This window comes from Oncorhynchus nerka, linkage group LG20 (genome assembly GCF_034236695.1).
Source record: "Oncorhynchus nerka isolate Pitt River linkage group LG20, Oner_Uvic_2.0, whole genome shotgun sequence".
Taxonomy (NCBI): domain Eukaryota; kingdom Metazoa; phylum Chordata; class Actinopteri; order Salmoniformes; family Salmonidae; genus Oncorhynchus; species Oncorhynchus nerka.
Window position 1 is genome coordinate 43,230,114 of NC_088415.1, and position 20,926 is coordinate 43,251,039.

Sequence of the window (20,926 nt, forward strand, 5' to 3'; positions counted from 1 at the left end):
CTCCTCCGCACAACGAACGTGACATGATCATAATGCCCATGGTCAATTTGGTTTGACATTCGATAACCCTATGGGGCTAGTTAGGGGCCATCAGTAAATTACACAACGTACATGCCAATAGCTCCAAATTTCAATGACTTAAAAACCTCAAACCAACTATAAATTGAAGAAATTCAGATATACAAATATTGAAAACATTTAATGAGACAACTAAATTGTGTGCAACATGAAAATATTGTCACATTTACATTGTGTAATTTATTGACGTCCCTAACTAGCCCCACAGATGGGCTATCCAAAGTCAAACCAACTTGGCTGAAGTTAATTGGCGAAAGATGTTGGCTTGCTTTCTAGTTAGTCCAGGCTACTTCCAGACACCAAACCTGGTTAGATTGTTTCAAGTTATCTAGAAAGCTGAGTGGCTGTAACTGTGTACTGTTTTAGCAGAGTGAAAGTACAAACACTTCCCACTTTCGAACACACACACGAGATAACCACATCAAAGCATGCATCCGAGACCCAAATCTCATTCTCAGTTGCATTTCCTAATTAGGAGTATTGAAACCGAGGCTAAATCAGGAAGTGCAGCCCCTTTAAGCTATAAACTTTTTTGCATGGGGTGCATCTCAATACACTGCATCCACCGATGTCAGGAGACCAGGAGACATCCTGAAAATCTGTCTTCCCATGAAAACGTATGAAGAGTCTGAATGGTTTGGGCTTGAAACTACTTTGACCCCGCTATGGAAAGCTAACTTACACAAACATATACATGGTGGTTGTTTTGCTCTACGAAGCCCACAAGCTTCACAAGACTCGTCTGAACGTAACCTGGCACCGGGCCGAAAAATGTATGGAAGTGAATAGGGTGTTACCACGTCAAAGGTATATGGGTCATTCCAAGGAAAACATATATCTTTTTAGATACAAACATGTTTGGCTTAAGTTTACACATTCCTGACTCAATGCAATTCAAAGGAAACACACATCATTGTTACTATCTTAAATTTAGGGAATACAATTGCAATGTAAAAGGTATTTCTGAGACTCGCGCAAATACGTACATGTCAGTTGTTTTGCACTGATTGCCCACAAGCTTCACAAGACTGGTCTGAAGGTAACTAGAGGTCGACCGATTAGGATTTTTCAACAACGATACCGATTATTGGAGGACCAAAAAAGCCGATATCGATTAATCTGCCGATTTAAAAAAACAAAAAAAACATTTATTTGTAATAATGACAATTACAACAATACTGAATGAACACTTATTTTAACTTAATATAATATAAAAATAAATTTAGCCTCAAGTAAATAATGAAACATGTTCAATTTGGTTTAAATAATGGAAAAACAAAGTGTTGGAGAAGAAAGTAAAAGTGCAATATGTGCAATGTAAGAAAGCTAACATTTCAGTTCCTTGCTCAGCACATGAGAACATATGAAAGCTGGTGGTTCCTTTTAACATGAGTCTTCAATATTCCCAAGTAAGAAGTTTTAGGTTGTAGTTATTATAGGAATTATAGGACTATTTCCCTCTATACCATTTGTATTTCATTAACCTTTGACTATTGGATGTTCTTATAGGCACTTTAGTATTGCCAGTGTAAAAGTATAGCTTCCGTCCCTCTCCTCGTTCCTACCTGGGCTCGAACCAGCAACACAACGACAACTGCCACCATCGAAGCAGTGTTACCCATGCAGAGCAAGGGGAACAACTACTAGAAGGCTCAGAGCGAGTGACGTTTGAAATGCTATTAGCACGCGCTAACTAGCTAGCCATTTCACTTCAGTCACACCAGCCTCATCTTGGGAGTTGATAGGCTTGAAGTCATAAACAGCGCAATGCTTGATGCACAAGAGCTGCTGTCAAAATGCACGAAAGGGCTGTTTGAATGAATGTTTACGTGACTGCTTCTGCCTACCACCGCTCAGTCAGATACTTAGATACTTGTATGCTTGTATGCTCAGTCAGATTATATGCAACGCAGGACACGTTAGATAATATCTAGTAATATCATCAACCATGTGTAGTTAACTAGTGATTATGATTGATTGTTTTTTATAAGATAAGTTTAATGCTAGCTAGCAACTTACCATGGCTTACTGCATTCGTGTAACAGGCAGTCTCCTTGTGGAGTGCAACGAGAGAGAGGCAGGTCGTTATTGCGTTGGACTAGTTAACTGTAAGGTTGCAAGATTGGATCCCCCGAGCTGACAAGGTGAAAATCTGTCGTTCTGCCCCTGAACAAGGGCCGTCATTGAAAATAAGAATGTGTTTGTAACTGACTTGCCTAGTTAAATAAAAGGTATAAAGAAATATTTTTAAAATCGGCAAATCGGTGCCCAAAATACCGATTTCCGATTGTTATGAAAACTTGAAATCGGCCCTAATTTATCGGCCATTCCGATTAATCAGTCGACCTTTAAAGGTAACCCAGTACTGGACTAATAAAGACAGTGCATTAGGAAAGTTTTCAGACCCATTCACTTTTTCCTCATTTTGTTACATTACATCCTTATTCTAAAATGGATTACATTGTTTTGTTCCCTCGTCAATCTACACAAAATACCCCATAATGACAAAGCAAGAACAGGTTTTCAGAAATTGTAGCAAATTTATAAAAGAAAAAAAAACTGAAATATCACATTTACATAATTATTCAGACCCTTTACTCAGTACTTTGTTGAAAAACGTTTGGCAGTGATTAGCCTTGAGTCTTCTTGGGTATGACGCTACAAGCTTGGCACACCTGTATTTGGAGAGTTTCTCCCATTCTTCTCTGCAAATTCTCTCAAGCTCTGTCCTGTTGGATGGGGAGCGTCGCTGTACAGCTATTTTCAGGTCTCTCCAGAGATGTTCGATCAGGTTCAAGTCCGAGCTCTGGCTGGGCTACTCAAGGACATTCAGAGACTTGTCCCGAAGCCCCTCCTGCATTGTCTTGGCTGTGTGCTTCGGGTGGTTATCCTGTTGAAGGTGAAACTTCGCCCCAGTCTGAGGTCCTGTGCTCTCTGGAGAAGGTTTCCATCAAGGATCTCTCTGTACTCTTCTCTGTTCATCTTTGCCTCGATCCTGACTAGATTCCCAGCCCCTGCCGCTGAAAAACATCCCCTCAGCATGATGCTGCCACCACCATGCTTCACCGTAGGGCTGGTGCAAGGTTTAATCCAGACGTGATGCTTGGCATTCAGGCCAAAGAGTGAGAATCTTGTTTCTCATGGTCTGAGAGTCTTTGGTGCCTATAGGCAAACTCCAAGCGAGCTGTCATGTGCCTTTTACTGAGGAGTGGCTTCCGTCTGGCCACTACCATAAAGGCCTGTTTGGTGGAGTGCTGCAGAGATGGTTGTCCTTCTGGAATGTTCTGCCATCTCCACAGAACTCCAGAGCTCTGTCAGAGTGGCCATTGGGATCTTGGTCACCTCCCCTGATTGCTCAGTTTGGCTGGACGGCCAGCACTAGTAAGAGTCTTGGTGGTTCCAAACTTCTTCCATTTAAGAATGATGGAGGCCACAGTGTTCTTGGGGACCTTCAATGCTGCATACATTTTTTGGAACCCTTCCCCAGATCTGTGCCTTGACACAGTCCTGTCTCGGAACTCTACGGACAATTCCTTCGACATCATGGCTTGGTTTCCATTGTAGAACCTTATATATATAGGTGTGTGCCTTTCCAAATCATGTCCAATCAATTGAATTTACCACAGGTGGACTCTAATCAAGATGTAGAAACATCTCAAGGATGATAACAGGATGCATCTGAGCTCAATTTCGAGTCTCATAGCAAATGGTCTGAATACTTGTGTAAATAAGGTATTTATGTTGTCAAATGTCTATACATTTGCAAACATTTCTAATAACCTGTTGTCACTTTGTCATTATGGGTTACTGTGTGTAGATTGCTGATGATTTTTATTTAATTTAATCCATTTTAGAATAAGGCTGTAACGTAACAAAATGTGGAAAAAGTCAAGGGGTCTGAATACTTTCTGAAGGCACAGCACATACAGTACTATGGACTGTCGTTTCTCTTTGCTTATTTGAGCTGTTCTTGCCATAATATCGACTTGGTCTTTTACCAAAATAGAGCTATCTTCTGTATACCAGCCCTACCTTGTCACAACACAACTAATTGGCTCAAACGCACTAAGGAGGAACGATAATTCCACAGATTAACTTTTAACAAGGCACATCTGTTAATTGAAATGCATTCCAGGTGATTACCTCATGACGCTGGTTGAAAGAATGCCAATAGTGTGCAAAGCTGTCTTCAAGGCCAAGGGTGACAACTTTGAAGAATCTCAAATATAAAATATATTTTTCATTTGTTTTTTGGTTACTACATGATTCCATGTGTTATTTCATAGTTTTGATGTTTTCACTATTATTTTAAAATTTAGAAAATTGTAAAAATAAACATTTACATTTACATTTAAGTCATTTAGCAGACGCTCTTATCCAGAGCGACTTACAAATTGGTGCGTTCACCTTAAGACATCCAGTGGAACAGCCACTTTACAATAGTGCATCTAAATCTTTTAAGGGGGTGAGAAGGATTACTTTATCCTATCCTAGGTATTCCTGAAAGAGGTGGGGTTTCAGGTGTCTCCGGAAGGTGGTGATTGACTCCGCCGTCCTGGCGTCGTGAGGGAGTTTGTTCCACCATTGGGGGGCCAGAGCAGCGAACAGTTTTGACTGGGCTGCGCGGGAACTGTACTTCCTCAGTGGTAGGGAGGCGAGCAGGCCAGAGGTGGATGAACGCAGTGCCCTTGTTTGGGTGTAGGGCCTGATCAGAGCCTGGAGGTACTGAGGTGCCGTTCCCCTCACAGCTCCATAGGCAAGCACCATGGTCTGGTAGCGGATGCGAGCTTCAACTGGAAGCCAGTGGAGAGAGCGGAGGAGCGGGGTGACGTGAGAGAACTTGGGAAGGTTGAACACCAGACGGGCTGCGGCGTTCTGGATGAGTTGTAGGGGTTTAATGGCACAGGCAGGGAGCCCAGCCAACAGCGAGTTGCAGTAATCCAGACGGAAGATGACAAGTGCCTGGATTAGGACCTGCGCTGCTTCCTGTGTGAGGCAGGGTCGTACTCTGCGGATGTTGTAGAGCATGAACCTACAAGAACGGGCCACCGCCTTGATGTTAGTTGAGAACGACAGGGTGTTGTCCAGGATCACGCCAAGGTTCTTAGCGCTCTGGGAGGAGGACACAATGGAGTTGTCAACCGTGATGGCGAGATCATGGAACGGGCAGTCCTTCCCGGGAGGAAGAGCAGCTCCGTCTTGCCGAGGTTCAGCTTGAGGTGGTGATCCGTCATCCACACTGATATGTCTGCCAGACATGCAGAGATGCGATTCGCCACCTGGTCATCAGAAGGGGGAAAGGAGAAGATTAATTGTGTGTCGTCTGCATAGCAATGATAGGAGAGACCATGTGAGGTTATGACAGAGCCAAGTGACTTGGTGTATAGCGAGAATAGGAGAGGGCCTAGAACAGAGCCCTGGGGGACGCCAGTGGTGAGAGCGCGTGGTGAGGAGACAGATTCTCGCCATGCCACCTGGTAGGAGCGACCTGTCAGGTAGGACGCAATCCAAGCGTGGGCCGCGCCGGAGATGCCCAACTCGGAGAGGGTGGAGAGGAGGATCTGATGGTTCACAGTATCGAAGGCAGCCGATAGGTCTAGAAGGATGAGAGCAGAGGAGAGAGAGTTAGCTTTAGCAGTGCGGAGGGCCTCCGTGATACAGAGAAGAGCAGTCTCAGTTGAATGACTAGTCTTGAAACCTGACTGATTTGGATCAAGAAGGTCATTCTGAGAGAGATAGCGGGAGAGCTGGCCAAGGACGGCACGTTCAAGAGTTTTGGAGAGAAAAGAAAGAAGGGATACTGGTCTGTAGTTGTTGACATCGGAGGGATTGAGTGTAGGTTTTTTCAGAAGGGGTGCAACTCTCGCTCTCTTGAAGACAGAAGGGACGTAGCCAGCGGTCAGGGATGAGTTGATGAGCGAGGTGAGGTAAGGGAGAAGGTCTCCGGAAATGGTCTGGAGAAGAGAGGAGGGAATAGGGTCAAGTGGGCAGGTTGTTGGGCGGCCGGCCGTCACAAGACGCGATATTTCATCTGGAGAGAGAGGGGAGAAAGAGGTCAGAGCACAGGGTAGGGCAGTGTGAGCAGAACCAGCGGTGTCGTTTGACTTAGCAAACGAGGATCGGATGTCGTCGACCTTCTTTTCAAAATGGTTGACGAAGTCATCTGCAGAGAGGGAGGAGGGGGGGGGGGGGAGGAGGATTCAGGAGGGAGGAGAAGGTGGCAAAGAGCTTCCTAGGGTTAGAGGCAGATGCTTGGACTTTAGAGTGGTAGAAAGTGGCTTTAGCAGCAGAGACAGAAGAGGAAAATGTAGAGAGGAGGGAGTGAAAGGATGCTAGGTCCGCAGGGAGGCGAGTTTTCCTCCATTTCCGCTCGGCTGCCCGGAGCCCTGTTCTGTGAGCTCGCAATGAGTCGTCGAGCCACGGAGCAGGAGGGAAGGACCGAGCCGGCCTGGAGGATAGGGGACATAGAGAATCAAGGGATGCAGAAAGGGAGGAGAGGAGGGTTGAGGAGGCAGAATCAGGAGATAGTTTGGAGAAGGTTTGAGCAGAGGGAAGAGATGATAGGATGGAAGAGGAGAGAGTAGCGGGGGAGAGAGAGCGAAGATTGGGACGGCGCGATACCATCCGAGTAGGGGCAGTGTGGGAAGTGTTGGATGAGAGCAAGAGGGAAAAGGATACAAGGTAGTGGTCGGAGACTTGGAGGGGAGTTGCAGTGAGGTTAGTGGAAGAACAGCATCTAGTAAAGATGAGGTCGAGCGTATTGCCTGCCTTGTGAGTAGAGGGGGAAGGTGAGAGGGTGAGGTCAAAAGAGGAGAGGAGTGGAAAGAAGGAGGCAGAGAGGAATGAGTCAAAGGTAGACGTGGGGAGGTTAAAGTCGCCCAGAACTGTGAGAGGTGAGCCGTCCTCAGGAAAGGAGCTTATCAAGGCATCAAGCTCATTGATGAACTCTCCGAGGGAACCTGGAGGGCGATAAAAATAAAGAAAAATAAAAAAAAATAAAGAAAAACCTTTTTGACTGGTACTGTATGTCCAAGTAATATTGCATTTCATTTTCATGTCAGTCTACCTGCTTTAGTTCAACACCTTGTTCGTGTTCTTTCGCAAAAGTTCTATTGAAATCTATTGAATTGTTTCAATTTGAAAAGTTATATTATATCTCCACTATAGGGAGTTTCTACAAAGGAATTTATGGTTGCCTTACAGAACAATTAAAGAGATATTGCCACACCATCTAGTGTGTCTTATGTTATTGTTTGGTGTACATACAGGGAGGAGGAGTACAATTGTACACTGAAAAAGACTCAGTCATTCTCCTTAATATATTATGGGCCTACCCTAACTCATATTACAGTCAGAACCTACAGGTCTGTAGCTTCAAGGCACATTCACAGTCAGAAAGTGGCAGTTACGAGCTCGGATGTGCTCGTCATTGGCTCAACCAATGTGTAACAGTTAATACATCTGTTATAAACTATACATCCAAAATGAACAGATATTCAAATTAAACGATTTTATAAACGATTTTGAAAAAAGGGTCTTAGAAGACCTTTATTAACATAGATAATTAGAAGAACTGAAATACATATGGAAGGGACTTGAAAATTGCACCCAAAACAGAGTTTAGGCTAGCTAGAAAACATTGATGATGAACTAATGCTCCTCACAGAGTAAATCAATAGTATGAAGTGGCATCCTCTCATCCCCTTTCTCTCCTCCACAGATCGGATCTTCTGCTATGCTCACTTCTTTCTGATGTTTTGAGGAGTAGGCAAGGAGAGAGTATGCAAGGAATGTAGGGACTTTTGAGATTCACAGCATTCCACACACTTAGCAGCTGTGGTTCTGCATGTTGTAAGTCATAAATTCCAATAGAGGGCGACTTTGTCAGACATTGCTCACATGCAAAGAAAAACCCACCCATATCATCTATTTTCTAGCCAGAAGTCTTGGCACATCAGAGAGTATATAGATTGAATGTGGACACACATATATATATATATATATACACTGCTCAAAAAATAAAGGGAACACTTAAACAACACAATGTAACTCCAAGTCAATCACACTTCTGTGAAATCAAACTGTCCACTTAGGAAGCAACACTGATTGACAATAAATTTCACATGCTGTTATGCAAATGGAATAGACAACAGGTGGAAATTATAGGCAATTAGCAAGACATCCCCAATAAAGGAGTGGTTCTGCAGGTGGTGACCACAGACCACTTCTCAGTTCCTATGCTTCCTGGCTGATGTTTTGGTCACTTTTGAATGCTGGCGGTGCTTTCACTCTAGTGGTAGCATGAGACAGAGTCTATAACCCACACAAGTGGCTCAGGTAGTGCAGCTCATCCAGGATGGCACATCAATGCGAGCTGTGGCAAGAAGGTTTGCTGTGTCTGTCAGCGTAGTGTCCAGAGCATGGAGGCGCTACCAGGAGACAGGCCAGTACATCAGGAGACTGCTCCTCCTTTGTGCAAGGAGGAGCACTGCCAGAGCCCGGCAAAATTACCTCCAGCAGGCCACAAATGTGCATGTGTCTGCTCAAACGGTCAGAAACAGACTCCATGAGGGTGGTATGAGGGCCTGCCGTCCACAGGTGGGGGTTGTGCTTACAGCCAAACACTGTGCAGGACGTTTGGCATTTGCCAGAAAACACCAAGATTGGCAAATTCGCCACTGACGCCATGTGCTCTTCACAGATGAAAGCAGATTCACACTGAGCACGTGACAGACGTGACAGAGTCTGGAGACGCCGTGGAGAACGTTCTGCTGCCTGCAACATCCTTCAGCATGACTGGTTTGGCGGTGGGTCAGTCATGGTGTGGGGTGGCATTTCTTTGGGGGGCCGCACAGCCCTCCATGTGCTCGCCAGAGGTAGCCTGACAGTCATTAGGTACCGAGATGAGATCCTCAGACCCCTTGTGAGACCATATGCTGGTACGGTTGGCCCTCTGTGTTCCTCCTAATGCAAGGCAATGCTAGACCTCATGTGGCTGGAGTGTGTCAGCAGTTCCTGCAAGAGGAAGGCATTGATGCTATGGACTGGCCCGCCTGTTCCCCAGACCTGAATCCAATTGAGCACATCTGGGACATCATGTCTCGCTCCATCCACCAACGCCACGTTGCACCACAGACTGTCCAGGAGTTGGCAGATGCTTTAGTCCAAGTCTGGGAAGAGATCCCTCAGGAGACCATCCGCCACCTCATGAGGAGCATGCCAAGGCGTTGTAGGGAGGTCATACAGGCACGTGGAGGCCACACACACTACTGAGCCTCCTTTTGACTTGTTTTAAGGACATTACATCAAAGTTGGATCAGCCTGTAGTGTGGTTTTCCACTTTTTGAGTGTGACTCCAAATCCAGACCTCCGTGGGTTGATACATTTCCATTGATAATTTTTGTGTGATTTTGTTGTCAGCACAGGGGTTCCTATTATGTAAAGAAAAAAGTATTTAATAAGAATTCATTCAGATCTAGGATGTGTTATTTTAGTGTTCCCTTTATTTTTTTGAGCAGTGTATATATATGAATATGAGAGAGAGAGAGAGATTCAAATGGACTTGTTCTTGTCTGTTTGACATTACCTGCCTTAATGGGTCGATACATGAAAATGGACAGCGTAGCATTACTCCTACAAAGTGCTAGATCAGTGAAAACTGAGGCGACCTGTATCACATCCCCCTCCTCCTCCCACATTAACTTTGGTCAGAAGACACTGTTACACACGGTTCTCTCCCTCCTTGCATACAGAGAATACATCAATATAATACATCAGCATCCTTTCTATTCAAGCCGTGTCTATCTGTGTAGAAATACAAAATTACAATAATAATAAGTAGACAACCGGCAGGTGGTTCAGAGATGTTTTGGTTCTGTATGAAACAGTAAAATCCTATATGTTCTTCAATGTAGGAGTTATTCATACACAACAGCTTGTGCAATTTGCATATACATCATCTTTTCTCTTTACTTTCAAGACAACAGATGGGAAACTGATGTATGGACAAACCTTAAAATACTGTGGCAATATTTGAGTTAGACTTTGTCTGTGCGAATGCATGTGCAGAGTATTTTGTTTTCGCCTTAATGTTCAAATCTATATTTGTAAGCAACTGTAATGCCTATTTCATTAGAAAATCTCCAAGCTCTGTGATTAACCCCATCCAATTAATGTATGGCCTACTTATATCAGCAGAAGAATCTTGCTGATATACATTTGCTTAGTTAGCAAATCTTCACAACATCGGAAAATCAAAGGAAACAAGCCATAGCTGTTAAGGTTATGTGATGATAATGCATTATGTTGTTACAGTCTAATCCTATCCTTATGATTACATTATGAGATGAATGAGGGAAATGCTGTGAATGCTGCTGTAGGGTATACTTACACCAATAGTAATAAAATAAAATTTGGACAAACGAAATGAGAGATTTTTTATTATTATTATACAGTAGACCTTAGCCTAAGCTATGATTCATAGCCCATGGTAAAAAGTGACTTTTGATCAAATATCTGGGGTGAGAAATGTCTGCTTATCCTGTCGTTTGGTGTATCTACAGCCTGCAGGACATATACCAGTGACTTGTGACGATGTAGGTTATTGGCTACTGTCAGTTATCGCACATGAACTGCCCCTGTTGCACCCGTAGCCTATGACGATGCGACTGTCATTCATTCGACTTGAAAGGAGTTGCGCGTTCCAGAACATACCCTCGCTGACAGGGGTGGAGTTCCCTTGGTGAACATCAGTCACCACTGCAGAAGGAATCACATTCACACATTATAACAGTAAATATAATCTATTTAAATGCTCTTGTGTCCTGCCTGGCATTGACGTGAGAGCATTGTATCCTACTGATGTGAACGTAGATGTGGGCTATTTGTAGAGGATCCCTATATCACCTATAGATGGAATTGAACCCCATTCGTAAACGGAGACCCAATCGATCTCCTTTGAATCCTTCAGGACGATGTGAAAAGTGCATTTCTTACATTATTTATTGACATAGAAGTAATGTAACTGTGCATCAGATCAGGTTTGGTACAATAGTATTGATCATGATTCAATAATCAATATACAAGAATAGAGGAATTAGAACCGGTGTAGACGAATTTCCCCCTATGAAGGATGTCCTGCAATGCATTGTCTGCTATTCTGGGAGAAAATGTATTGATGAGGGGAGACCGTTGCCTTCTTAGTTGTTGCCATCAAACTGTAGCTTCTTTTTTACTGAAGTTGGCTGAGGTGACCGAGATTCCCCTCAATCTTCGTTACTGAAGTTGGCTGAGGTGACCGAGATTCCCCTCAATCTTCTTTTACTGAAGTTGGCTGAGGTGACCGAGATTCCCCTCAATCTTCGTTACTGAAGTTGGCTGAGGTGACCGAGATTCCCCTCAATCTTCTTTTACTGAAGTTGGCTGAGGTGACCGAGATTCCCCTCAATCTTCTTTTACTGAAGTTGGCTGAGGTGACCGAGATTCCCCTCAATCTTCTTTTACTGAAGTTGGCTGAGGTGACCGAGATTCCCCTCAATCTTCGTTACTGAAGTTTGCTGAGGTGACCGAGATTCCCCTCAATCTTCGTTACTGAAGTTGGCTGAGGTGACCGAGATTCCCCTCAATCTTCTTTTACTGAAGTTGGCTGAGGTGACCGAGATTCCCCTCAATCTTCGTTACTGAAGTTTGCTGAGGTGACCGAGATTCCCCTCAATCTTCGTTACTGAAGTTGGCTGAGGTGACCGAGATTCCCCTCAATATTCTTTACTGAAGTTGGCTGAGGTGACCGAGATTCCCCTAAATTTCAGATGTCCCTGACTAATTTAAGCATCTTTCTGCTGAACGAGGTTAGTTATTTATTTTCTTATGGGGCTTTTTTAGGTGATTTGTTACGAAGGGACGAAAGGAAGTAGCATCTACAAAAATATTGAACATTCTACACATTTATGACAAAAAGGAGTGCCGCAGTAAATCTGAAATTGCAGGCCCGTCTGTCGTGCAATCCCATAAAAAAGTTTTGGTATAATTGTCATGGGGAAAACTTGATTTGTTCAGTTAAGCCTGCCTAGGCATCGTTAAGGGAGTGTTGCTTCTTTATCATCACAGTGCATTTGATAATAGACTAGTGACCATGCATGCAGGGTCATGCCTAATGTACAAGGAGTGCTCATGGCTGAAAATGTTCACATAATAAAGTGCATTTTCTCTCATGCGTTAAACATAAACAAAGTGTTTATAGTTTGGTTATGGTTTGGAGGTTAGCCAAGCAGAAACATATGAAACACAGTTTATCCATTCATCTATTTGGAGAACAGCAAAGACAAGCAAAAATGACCCAGCCATTATCACCTTGGCGGCTGTAGCTTCATTCACTTCAGTCGAGTTACAAAAACATAGCCTATTAGCTATACAATTACACATTAACTCACATTAACTCAGCACCGGGATATAAAATATATTATTTTATACATACAGAGGGATCTGTTAGGAAATAAGTTTACTTTCCAGATTTTTTTTGTTGTTGTTGCAGTTTTACAACTAATGACCCTTTCTTTCTAAAATGATCTGCCGAAATTGTTGCAACCCCTATTACTAGCCTGTTCAACCTCTCTTTCGTGTCGTCTGAGATTCCCAAAGCTTAGAAAGCAGCTGCGGTCATCCCCTTCTTCAAAGGGGGGGGGGACTCTCTTGACCCAAACTGCTACAGACCTATATCTATCCTACCCTGCCTTTCTAAGGTCTTCGAAAGCCAAGTCAACGAACAGATTACCGACCATTTCGAATCCCATACCTTCTATGCTATGCAATCTGGTTTCAGAGCTGGTCATGGGTGCACCTCAGCCACGCTCAAGGTCCTAAACAATATCTTAACCGCCATCGATAAGAAACAATACTGTGCAGCCATATTCATCGACCTGGCCAAGGCTTTCGACTCTGTCAATCACCACATCCTCATCGACAGACTCGATAGCCTTGGTTTCTCAAATGATTACCTCGCCCGGTTCACCAACGACTTCTCTGATACAGTTCAGTATGTCAAATCAGACGGCCTGTTGTCCGGGCCTCTGGCAGTCTCTATGGGGGTGCCGCAGGGCTCAATTCTTGGACCGACTCTCTTCTCTGTATACATCAATGATGTCGCTCTTGCTGCTGGTGAGTCTCTGATCCACTTCTACGCAGACGACACCATTCTGTATACTTCTGGCCCTTCTTTGGACACTGTGTTAACAACCCTCCAGACGAGCTTCAATGCCATTATAACTCTCCTTCCGTGGCCTCCAACTGCTCTTAAATACAAGTAAAAGTAAATGCATGCTCTTCAACCGATCGCTGTCTGCACCTGCTCGCCCGTCCAACATCACTACTCTGGACGGTTCTGACATCTCCAATCCAAAGTTAAATCTAGAATTGGCTTCCCATTTTATAACAAAGCATCCTTCACTCATGCTGCCAAACATACCCTTGTAAAACTGACCATCCTACCGATCCTCGACTTCGGCGATGTCATTTACAAAATAGCCTCCAACACCCTATTCAATAAATTGGATGCAGTCTATCACAGTGCCATCTGTTTTGTCACCAAAGCCCCGTATACTACGGCAACCTGTACGCTCTCGTTGGCTGGCCCTCGCTTCATACTCGTCGCCAAACCCACTGGCTCCAGGTCATCTACAAGACACTGCTAGGTAAAGTCCCCCCTTATCTCAGCTCGCTGGTCACCATAGCAGCACCCACCTGTAGCACGCGCTCCATCAGGTATATATCTCTGGTCACCCTCAAAACCAATTCTTCCTTTGGCCGCCTCTCCTTCCAGTTCCCTGCTGCCAATGACTGGAACTTCTACACCTGCATTGCTTGCTGTTTGGGGTTTTAGGCTGGGTTTCTGTACAGCACTTTGAGATATCAGCTGATGTACGAAGGGCTATATAAATACATTTGATTTTGATTTGATTTGGAACGAACTACAAAAATCTCTGGAACTGGAAACACTTATCTCCCTCACTAGCTTTAAGCATCAGCTGTTAGAGCAGCTCACAGATTACTGCGCCTGTACATAGCCCATCTATAATTTAGGCCAAACGACTACCTCCCCCCTACTGTATTTATTTATTTTGCTCCTTTGCACCCCATTATTTCTATCTCTACCTTGCACATTCTTCCACTGCAAATCTACCATTCCAGTGTTTTACTTGCTATATTGTATTTACTTCACCACCATGGCCTTTACCTCCCTTATCTCACCTCATTTGCTCACATTGTATATAGACTTACTTTTCTACTGGATTATTGTTTGTTTTATGTTTGTTTTACACCATGTTTAACTCTGTGTTGTTGTATGTGTCAAACTGCTTTGCTTTATCTTGGCCAGGTCGCAATTGTAAATGAGAACTTGTTCTCAACTAGCCTACCTGGTTATATAAAGGTGAAATAAAAAAATAAAACAGCAATTATACACATTTTGCCATTGGGTTGGGAGAAATGTTTGCAGTTTAAAAGCACATTTCCTGCATTTCTACACCTTTTGCCATGACTTATGCCATATTAATATAATATCTGAGTGAAAGTGACTAACAAAATCAATGGGCGCCCCCTGGAGGTCAGGGGCCCTGGGCACATGCCCTGCGTGCCCGGTCGATAATTCAACCATGATTATTACAAGTTTATATAAGTGGCTCGACTAGCTAGTCTAATTTAATAATCTAGTATTTCTTATTGATACTATGTAATGTATTCTCAGTGAATTTAGTGAAAAGAAATTCAGCTGTTCAGATAAATTAGCCATTGAAGTCACTTGAATACATCTTTTAATGAAAAGACGGAAAAACACGAAGTACACTAAATAAACAAACAAAATAACAAGACGACCATGACCGCTATCAAACTGAGTGCAAACATGCAACATCACAGACAATAACCCACAAAATGCCCAAAGAAGATGGCTGCCTAAATATGGTTCCCAATCAGAGACAACCATAAACAGCTGCCTCTAATTGAGAACCAATCTAGGCAACCATAGACATACAATAAACACCTAGATGGTAAACAACCTCATAAACCTACAAAACCCCTAGACAGTACAAAAACACATACATCACCCATGTCACAACTTGACCTAACCAAAATATATAAAGAAAACAAAGAATACTCAGGTCAGGGCGTGACAGGAAGGGAGGTGAGACCGAGTCAAGACCGAGACTGGGAGGGGGACAAGCGGTCCGAGACAGAGACCAGAAAAAGTCCAATTCAAGACCATGATTGTAATTTTATCAAATCACTACCCTCATAAGAGTTCAAAATGTCCAGTATTTCTGTATTCATATTTCAGAACAACATATGGATTCTTTATACATTCAGAACAGTGAAAACGTGCATGCAAGGAAAATAGAGCCACTCTGCAAATTATTACTAACCCAAATACAGTGGGGAACAATGGACCTTCTAGGATTTATGAAATTATTATAATAATATAATTGTACTTTTTTTTACCCCCTTTTTCTCCCCAATTTCATTATTATTATTTTCAATTATGTTCTCATTTAAAGGAAAGGGTTAACACTGAAGAGAAAAAAATATCCAATCAGGATTTTTCTTTGCTGGTATCTGGGGAGATAAATCTAGCTAGCTAAATTAGCTATAGGCTATCTCATTAGAAGCTAAATAAAAGGCATCTGCCGCCATTCAACTGTATTATGGAAAAATTTTGAGTGACAGTGGAATCAACCAATCACATTTTAACTTAATAGGTGGGACCGTTTTTACAAAAACGTATGGAAACTTCTGCCTTCTTGAAGGCCAACAGGTCACTGCGCAATAGCGAGCAGTAGTTTTCCTACGGTCTAGCTAGCTAGTTTTTGTTGTTGGCTAGTTTGCACAGTCTAGCTAGCTAGTTTTTGATGTTGGCTAGTTTGCACAGTCTAGCTAGCTAGTTTTTGATGTTGGCTAGTTTGCAGCAACTACAGCAGGTGTTATCAAAGAGGATGTTGTTCATTTGTTAGCTTCACCCTTTTCAAGAATAACTTTCAACAAGAAGTTAAGTTTCAAATGAACATCATCTGGTGATTGGAACTGTGTTTTTATTGCAGCTCTCTTGCTGTTGTTAGTCATCTCTTTTAAAATAATTTGTGTGTGAAACATTGTTGCATTTAAAGTGGAACTGACAGCATTTTAGCAACATGAAATTGTATTAAAATCTGTTCATATACACCCCATGGAAGAATGACACTTTAACAAAAATCTGATAAGCACCAACTTAGATATGGTCATTTTCACGTCTTCATAAATTCTTAGAATGTTTGGGAATTGCGTACACCAACACATTTGTGAAAATTGTATAGCAATATAGAGTGGGAAATGTGTCACTCCTGCTCCCTCCCTCACTCGACGTCGCCGGTTTACTAACCACCGGTCCTGGCAACCCACATTGCGCACACTTGGCAACCATCATTGCGCACACCTGCTCCCCATCGTTAAGCACTCCTGGATTTCATCACCACCCTGATTACTATCCCTTAATATAGTCCTCACCAACCTCAGTCATCAGGCAGTATTGGTTCTGTTTTCATGTCCAGACGCTTCTCTTGTTTTATAACGCTCTATGTTTGTTATTATTGAACTCACCATCTGCACCTGCTTCCTGACTCCCTGCATCGTTGTTACAGAATACTGCCTCAGAAATTATGGAAGCAGCAGATGATTACACCATCTTCCAGATGGTCGAGGAACAGGGTCATCTACCCAACCAACACCACGACCAGCTGGCTCTACTGGGTACTACCATGAATGAGGTCCTCCTCGTTCTCCACCGCCTCGACACCACCGGCGAGGTTCTCCATACCTCTGACGAAGGGCCTCCTACCACGGGTCTTCCCCTAGCCTACCCAGCCGTCCGCCCAGGTCAGTGATGCCCGACTTTCTCTTCCAGAGAAGTATGATGGTACTCCATCAAAATTTCATGGCTTCCTACTCCAATGCTCTCACTATTTTGCCTATCAGACGGGAGCCCCCACCCCCGAGCGGTTGAAGTTTGCCACGGTCATTTCCCTGCTGACCGCACAGGCATTGGAGTGGGTTCCTATGAGACGTTCATGGCTCTGTTCAGGGCCTTCGATCATCTTCCAGAGGGCAGGAAGGGAGCTGAGCGACATTTTAAACCCCAGCAGGGTGCCCAGACCGCTTTCGGACGGTGGCAGCCTCCAGCGGATGGAATGAGCTGGCGCTCCACTCTATTCCGCAGTGGACTGCACGAGGAGGTTGACATGTCGAGATGACAACCTATCCTTGGATGCTCATATCTCAATGGCCATCCGTCTGGATAACCTTCTTCGGGAGCGAGCGCCTGTGTCCACCTCGTCACTCGCCTTCCTCATTTGGCTGTCCTGAGGCAAAGCCTGAACCCATGGAGGTGGGGGCCACACACCTACCGCGGCAGAGCGGCGTCACCGGAGACAGCTGGGGCTCTGACCCTGTTGTGGCCAGGAGGGATACCAGCTTCAACGGTGCCCGGTGCGTCAAAACCCGGGGTCCACTAGAGCAGACCTTCCATCTCCCAGGATAGGCTTGAGTATTTTATCTCTTTCCGCCAAACCCTTTCTGGGTTCAATTTTACTGACTGGCTGTCCCTCATCTGTTGGCTCTACAGCTCTAGTGGACTCTGGTGCCTCTGGGAACTTTGTTGACCAGGTCCTTGCCTCCCCCCTGAACATAACTTCATACCCGCTCTCCTCTCCTTTTCCTTTCGAAGCTCTGGATATATGACCATTAGGATCCAGCAACAATACTCAGGTCACAGCACCACTCACCATCACCGTGGGACCCAAGCACCAGGAAAGCCTTCTCTTCTTCCTCACCACACCCGTACACAAAATCATCCACGGCCTACCGTGGCTCCAACTCCATAACCTCACCGTATCCTGGTTAAAAATGAGAATCACCGCCTGGGGACCAGGATGCCGGAAGACATTGTTTTACAATTGTGGTCCCCAAATCACATTGCAGGTCTGGAAAGCCTATACGAAAAAGCTGGGGGCCATGGTCAGCCTCACATACAGGTACCGGCCTCAGTCTAACGGGCAGGTGGAGAGAACCAACCAGGAGCTGGGGATTCCTTCCCTGAGCGGAATATGCCCAGAATTCACTTTGTCACTCTTCCACCGGGCTGACTCCATTCCAGTGCGTCCTGTGATATCAGCTGGCCTTGGCTCCGAGCCAGACCTTGGCCCTGCAGTTGACGAGTGGTTCCAGAGATGTGGAAGGCCGCCCATGTGAGGCTCCAGCGCATCGTTCGCTGTCAGAAAGATCAGGTGGGGGGATCACGTGACCCTTGAATGAGATGGCCGCATGAACTAAGAGCTCCGCACAAGTAGTTTCCAATTCCTAATCTTACCTCCACTCCAAGTTCAAACTCATTTAGCTTTAGTAAAAAAAAGTCATGGCGGCTACAAAAGGCGTCATTTTTACCCAGACTCGAGCATTAGCGACGGAAAAAGCCTCCAAGAAGAAGCTGTCTTCAGAAAAAGCTAGCGCCAGGAGCAAGAGGACCCGCTCCCCCGAGGCCCAACGAATGCCAACCTCGCACTCTGTCGAAGACATCCTTTCTGAGTTGAGATCCCAACGTACAGAACTAAACACTAAATTAGATGCCATTAACTCTCAGCTCAGTGCGATACGGGGCAAGGTGACAATCCTGGAAAACGCTTTGCCTGACATCAACAACAAGATAACTATAAACGCGGGGCGCCTGGATGAGGCAGAGGAGCGAATCCTATCCATGGAAAACTTATTGACGGATGCCATGGAAACAATAGCATATGCTAAAGAGAAAATAGAGCATCTGGAAGAGAAAACAGAGGACCTGGAAAACAGGGGTGAAGGAATAATTGTGTTCTATTCAATCTGGGCAAAAAGGAAGAGGGAAACATGCCACTGATCCGCTACCTGCAAGACAAACTTCCCGAGTGGCTCCACCTGTCCACCGATAGGCCCATAAAACTCAAAATAGCTCACCGAGCACTGAGGCCCCCACCAGCAGCCAGACAACCACCGCGCCCAATCACCATACGTTTCCTGAGATTCACCGACAAGGAACGAGTCCTACAGGCGGCGAAAAACAACAACATCACAGTGGGAAACGCCAAACTCACTTTACACCAGGACCTGTCAGCTGGAATACGCCGAAAGCATCCCTGAGAGTTTGACGAAGTGAAGAAATACTCAATTGACCGAGGCATCTTCAGGGGATTGAAATACCCAAACGAGCTCAGGATTCTTCACCAAGGAGCCTTGCGACACTTCAAAACTCCCGAAGAGGCAAAACATTTTTTGAAAGACAATCCTGGTCAATGAGAAACGGACCAATGACTAAATGTGATTAATGCTATTATTAAAGGAGGTAAGACAACATATAGCCGATATCCAAAGACCCACCCGCCCCGCTAAATGTCATTATAGCCATCCAATGGGGGGGGGGGTAATAGATCCAATGGGATGCGTCAAGTTGTTTGGGAACTCGGCTGGGGTGTTCAGAGATTATTATTTTATGTACACCATTTATTTTCCTTTTATGTTGAACGCAGCTGTAACTACTATCCACTTTTACCCAGTGATGACTTGCACTAAAGTTTGATTACTGTTCGATGACGATGACTAGTACCTTAAATCTATTGACATGGAACTGCCATGGTCTAGGGCATGCAATAAAACGGAAAAAGATACTATGTGCTCTAAAAAAAGAAAAAGCAGACATCGCGCTATTACAAGAGACACACCTCTGTGATGCTGAACATGCCAAACTCCGCAGAGCTTGGGTGGGACAGGTGTATTTCTCATCTTTCAAATCAAACAGTAGAGGCACAGCCATACTTATCCATAAAAATGTTCCATTCATAATTGACAAAAACATATCTGATCCGGAGGGGAGATTTACTTTGATAACTGGGTCACTATATGGTCAACCAATTACTATCTTAAACATATATGCCCCTAACACAGATACTCCTGCCTTCATGTAAAAAATGATAACCCTGTTCAATGAGTATTGTGTTTCCTTTGCCGTGGTGGCCGGAGATTTTAATTGTACCCTTAACCCAACCCTAGACAAATGATCTCAAGTCCCCACCACAAATCCTAGATCTGCAAAGATGTTGAACTCTCTTACTAAAGAGATGGGACTGATAGATATCTGGAGAGAGACTAATAGCTCATCTATGGACTATACATACTACTCTAATGTCCATAACACCTACTCACGTGTAGATTACATTTTTATCCCAAAGAGTTTCATAAATTCAGCCACATGTACAATCGGACCCATAGCACTTTCAGATCACGCCTTTGTCCACCTCCGCTTTGACCTCTGCAAAAACATCCCGAGGTCAAAGAGCTGGAAATTCAACACCTCCATGCTATCAAACGAAGCGTTCCATACATTGGTAACTACATGGATAGACAACTACACACAAGACAGCAAAGATTATCCTGTTTCTCCGGCCACAATGTGGGACGCTGCTAAAGCCACCCCAAGAGGTCATCTAATCGCATATGCTTCCTCTAAGAAAAAAGCAATGGAAGCACATAGGCTAGATCTTGAGAGGGAGCTGGAATCCTGTGAAAAAAATACATAAACAATCCCCAGACAGCACCTCCTGGAGTCATCTTAAAGCAGCCAAAGCCAAACTGAATTTGGACTACACTCGGGAGATTAAAAAAAGTTATTTACTAAACAGAAATACCATGAGTATAGCAATAGGCCCAGTAGATTGCTTGCTTACCAATTAAAAAAGGAGCAGTCAGAGCGTACAATCATGGCTATCCGAACAGCAGAGGACGAGGTCACATATGACCCAAAAAAGAT

General features: G+C 44.2%; 1 protein-coding gene across 1 annotated transcript in view; it reads left to right on the forward strand.

The window, feature by feature from the left end:
* The first annotated feature begins 18,505 nt into the window (after positions 1–18,505).
* The window catches only part of cacnb3b (calcium channel, voltage-dependent, beta 3b), a 71,686-nt gene continuing 69,265 nt past the window's right edge, over positions 18,506–20,926 (forward strand). Inside the window, exon 1 of the mRNA XM_065006060.1 lies at positions 18,506–18,689. Within this exon, the coding sequence (XP_064862132.1) occupies positions 18,506–18,689 (184 nt within the window). The remainder of the gene's footprint in view (positions 18,690–20,926) is intronic.